At 46.6% G+C, this 4,615-nt stretch overlaps 1 protein-coding gene across 1 annotated transcript in view; it reads left to right on the top strand.

Moving 5' to 3' along the window:
* Myoz1 (myozenin 1) overlaps positions 1–4,385 on the top strand; it is a 12,096-nt gene extending 7,711 nt beyond the window's left edge. The window contains exons 3-6 of the mRNA XM_013353963.2: positions 118–296; positions 2,506–2,758; positions 3,103–3,268; positions 4,070–4,385. Of these exons, the coding sequence (XP_013209417.1) occupies positions 118–296; positions 2,506–2,758; positions 3,103–3,268; positions 4,070–4,301 (830 nt within the window). The 3' untranslated portion in view covers positions 4,302–4,385. The remainder of the gene's footprint in view (positions 1–117; positions 297–2,505; positions 2,759–3,102; positions 3,269–4,069) is intronic.
* Positions 4,386–4,615: the final 230 nt, after the last annotated feature.

The raw sequence follows: 4,615 nt of genomic DNA, 5'->3' as shown, positions 1-4,615 counted from the left end.
CAGAGATCTGCCTGCCTCTGCCTCCTGAGTGCTGGCATTAAAGCCGTGCGCCACCATCACCACCACCGCCCAGCTAATTCCCCTTTTCTGTCACCTCTTCTCCACCTTCTGAACAAGGCGGACGGGAAAGCTCGGGCCTGAACCTGGGCAAGAAGATCAGTGTCCCAAGGGATGTGATGTTGGAGGAGTTGTCACTACTTACCAACCGAGGCTCCAAGATGTTTAAGCTGCGGCAGATGCGGGTGGAGAAATTTATCTATGAGAACCACCCCGATGTTTTCTCCGACAGCTCTATGGTGAGTATGGACATGAGCCACTCTCTCACAGCCCAGTGCCTTTCCCGACAGCCTCTCAGCAGGCCCCAGGCTCCCCAAAGTCCACCAACACATAATACATTCCCAACAGCTCTAGTGGGGGTTAGAGTCCATTTCTGAAGCTTAGTTGCCATCTTAGAGCCAGAGCAAGCCAAGGAGTACTGCACCCAGAGGAAGAAAATTCCTCCCCAGTGGGGATAAGTATTAAAATAGCATTGCCAGATAAAACATAGGACACCTGATTTGAAGTTATTTTGAAGTTAAGATACAATAAATATTTTTTTTAGTAAAGTAAGTTCTTTGTAATATTGGGGACATAAAAATAAAACAAGAATTAAAAACTACAGAATCTCGGGGCTGATTGTATAGCTGAGTGGCAAAGCAGGTGCTTAGAATGCATGGGACCCTAGGTTTCATTTCCAGTGTCCCCAAAGCAAACAGCAAGCCAACAAAAATCCAAAGAGAGTACCTAGTTAAATTTGACCTCCAGGTTTATACAATGAGCTGGGTCACTGAGGAGACTTAGGGAGGAGGATTACTAATGAGTATGAGAAAAGTCTCTGTAAATATGTTACCTGTAACATGTAAGACTTTGGACATAAAAACAATACAAGATTTGAATAATAAAATAAACTGGTTTATTATTAGTTTTTTTTTTTTTTTAGATAGACGCTTGCCATGTAAGTCTGGCCAGCCTGGAACTATGTAGACCAGGCTGGCCTCAGACTCACAGAGCTCTGCCTGCCTCTGTCTCCTGAGTGCTGAGATTAAAAGTGTGTTATATTTTAAATTTAAAAACACAACACAGCCGGGCGATGGTGGCGCACGCCTTTAATCCCAGCACTCGGGAGGCAGAGGCAGGCGGATCTCTGTGAGTTCGAGACCAGCCTGGTCTACAGAGCTAGTTCCAGGACAGGCTCCAAAGCCACAGAGAAACCCTGTCTCGAAAAAAAAAAACAAACATAACACATACTTTCTTAATGTAAACATGTTCCATTAAACACATAAGGTGTATTTATACTAAAAATATTGTTCTATACCAGAACATGAATGGTAATCTGCCCAGCACTCAGGAGGCAGAGGCAGGTGGATCTCTGTGAATTTGAGGCCAGCCTTGTCTACAGAGCTAGTTCTAGGACAGGCTCCAAAGCTACAGAGAAACCCTGTTTTTTAAAAAAAAAAAGAAATGAAATGTAAGTTGTAGTTTGCAATTTGTTAAACCTGGCAATGTGAGAAGAGCTTAATGAGTTTTTATAGCTGTCTTCATGTTGAATAAATCTTTAAAAAGAAAAGTCCAGTCTCCTCTTTAAGGATGCCGGAGAGAGGACCAAACCGTCTTTCATTAAGACCTCACATCTTCTAGTCAGACTTCTGCAAAGAAAGAGAAGAAGGGATTGGAGTAAGGCCAGGCCCAGGACGTTACAGCCAAGGAGGAGGGGGTTGGCTCCATTTTCTTTCTTCCTCCTCCACCTTCTCTGGGTGGCCCGGGATGGTGGAAATTGACGCCTGCAGGGATGTGGCCAAGGCAGGAGTGTCTGTCATTAGCCCTTATGCAGAATTAAAGTCAAAGTGCTGAGTGGACATATCTAACTTTAGCAGACCCTCCTCTCGGCTGGGTCTGGTTACAACAGGGTGGAGCATGGGACTGCTTGAGAAGGTAGACCTCCTCAAGGAGTTTGTAGGGTTATTTTTAGGCTTTGGAACCAAAACTAGTGTTGCCCTTTTGGCCACCCTCCCCTGCTTCACCTGCTACAGTTTCACTGTGAGAAAGCTCTGGATAGGGAGGGAGGAGTAAGGAAAGACAGTTCTCACTGCTGGGCACACTGGGAGGGGAAGGGACAGAGATCTTTTTGCTTTTTTTCAAATTAAAATTGGCTTCTCCCTAGAAACTCATCCTTGCAGTTTCTTGTTGAGGAGATGCTTTGTTTGCTTTGCCTTGTCAGGATAGGAAGGGGGAGTGGAAGATGAGCTGCCTTCCCCTGGGGTATAATTAGGGAATGAAACCTCTAGAGGAAAGTGATTCCCTCAGGCTGACGATCTTCTATGCAGTTATTAGAGAAGATTTCTCTCAATTTGAGATCTTCTGGCTGGTCATCGACTCCAGTCACCCCTCCCTGTCTGAGCACCTCTGTCTCTGTGTATTTCACATACCCATTGCTAACCTTCCTCCTGCTTTGTGTTTTCCTTCCAGGATCACTTCCAGAAGTTCCTTCCTACGGTTGGAGGACAGCTGGAGACAGCCGGCCAGGACCAGGGGGTCTCCTATGGCAAGGGCAGCAGTGGAGGAGGCCAGGCTGGGGGCAGTGGCTCTGCTGGACAGTATGGCTCTGACCACCACCATCATCAGGGCTCTGGCTTTGGAGCTGGAGGTGCAGGTGGTCCTGGGGTCCAGGCTGGCAGAGGAGGAGCTCCTGGCACAGTAGGGATTGGAGAGCCAGGAACAGGCAAGCATTCTCACAAACATCTGGGCTCTAGGAATGGGACCTATTTGGGGTATGGGAAGAGGGAGAATAAGGCATCTTGGACCCAGAAGGTATCCAGGATACATCAATGTGTCTGTTCCACCTACAGCCTTATCTTTAAGGTTTTTTTCCTGCCTTCTCAGATTTAGTCACAGAGTTCACCCCAGACTACCATTATGTTATAAACCACATACAATTCCCAGGATGATATACCTCTGGCTTCTAGCCTCAGCAACTTCCCTAGTGTTGGGATACGGGGTTAGCCTTCATTAACTACTAATAATAGCGGCTATTATTTGATTTATGTTCTCTCTTATGGCTTCCAGGTGACCAGGCAGGTGGAGAAGGAAAACATATCACTGTGTTCAAGACTTATATTTCCCCATGGGATCGGGCCATGGGGGTTGACCCTCAGCAAAAAGTGGAACTTGGCATTGACCTACTGGCATATGGGGCCAAAGCTGAACTCCCCAAATATAAGTCCTTCAACAGGTAGGGTATTGGGAAGACATATTCCACTGTGTGGTATTTGCTGTGTTTTACTTGGTATGGGATGATAGCTAAATGTTTCAGAAGACTACGGGGATATGGGATCTTCATGGAAGATCTCTGCTCTTTTGCCTCTTGTAGCAAGGTGGTAGAGGAAAGATTTGTTGGGTAGCAAGATCTGTGTTAGTTCACTGGTCAGCAGTTTTGGCACTGCTTTTTTCAGCTTTGGTTTCTCTGAAGGTAAAATGGGGTTAGCACATTTTGTGGTTGGAGGCTTCTTCTGGCTCCCACACCGTTCAAGGTGACGATCTCATTGCTCTTCCTACAGGGTACTTCCATTTTTCTATGCCCCTTTCCAAGTTACTGTTTTAGGACTGGGCGTTGTAGACCATGGAGAGACGATCTGTGTGAGCAGGCTGAGGGATGCCTACAAAGGTGCCTTCACATTTGGTTGTTAATTCCTCCCAGCCGGGCCCCCACTGTCCCTTTGCAGTGAGGGTGGAGCTGAAGGGGCAGAATATTATAATCTAAGATGCTCTGCTACTATTGGGCCCCCAGTATTTGGGCCACTTTTTCTAAAATGACGGTGTGTGTCACAACTGTCCGTGAGAGCACGCAGAGCCCACCAGACTCCATTTGTCACTAACTTTAGAGGGATAAGCAAACCAGGGACATGGGGTGTTGAGAAGAACCAGGAGCAGAGAAGCAATAGACTCTTGTCCCTTAAAACAGAGTAATAGCTCACGGAAAAAGTTCTGTTTCTTTTATTCTGATTCTTAATTATGTAACATGTCCCCCTCTCAGGACAGCAATGCCCTATGGTGGATATGAGAAGGCCTCCAAACGCATGACCTTCCAGATGCCCAAGTTTGACTTGGGGCCTCTGCTGAGTGAACCCCTGGTCCTCTACAACCAGAACCTCTCCAACAGGCCTTCTTTCAATCGAACCCCTATTCCCTGGCTGAGCTCTGGGGAGCCTGTAGACTACAGCGTGGATATTGGTATCCCCTTGGATGGAGAGACAGAGGAGCTGTGAAGTGTTTCCTCCTCAAATTCACATCATTTCTCCTCTTTGTTCCAGTTTGAGAGGGGATGCTGGACAGGATTTCCCAACTGTTACTCCAGTGTCCTGTGGCAATGGAGGGTGAAGGGTGGGAGCTGTTGCCTTTCCACCCTTCAAGTTTCCACTCCAAAGCATCCCTCCTCACCAGCTGAGTTCCATCATGTTGTTCCATATGGAATCTGCTCTTTTATGGAATTTCCTCTGCCACTGGTAACAGTCAATAAACTTCAAGGAAATGAACTCATTCTTTCTCTGATATTTGAAGGCTGATGAAAACTGAAACCGAT

This window comes from Microtus ochrogaster, unplaced genomic scaffold (assembly GCF_000317375.1).
Source record: "Microtus ochrogaster isolate Prairie Vole_2 unplaced genomic scaffold, MicOch1.0 UNK21, whole genome shotgun sequence".
In the NCBI taxonomy this organism is placed as follows: domain Eukaryota; kingdom Metazoa; phylum Chordata; class Mammalia; order Rodentia; family Cricetidae; genus Microtus; species Microtus ochrogaster.
Note: the sequence above shows the minus strand (reverse complement) of the source record. Positions and strands in the feature narration are given on the sequence as shown.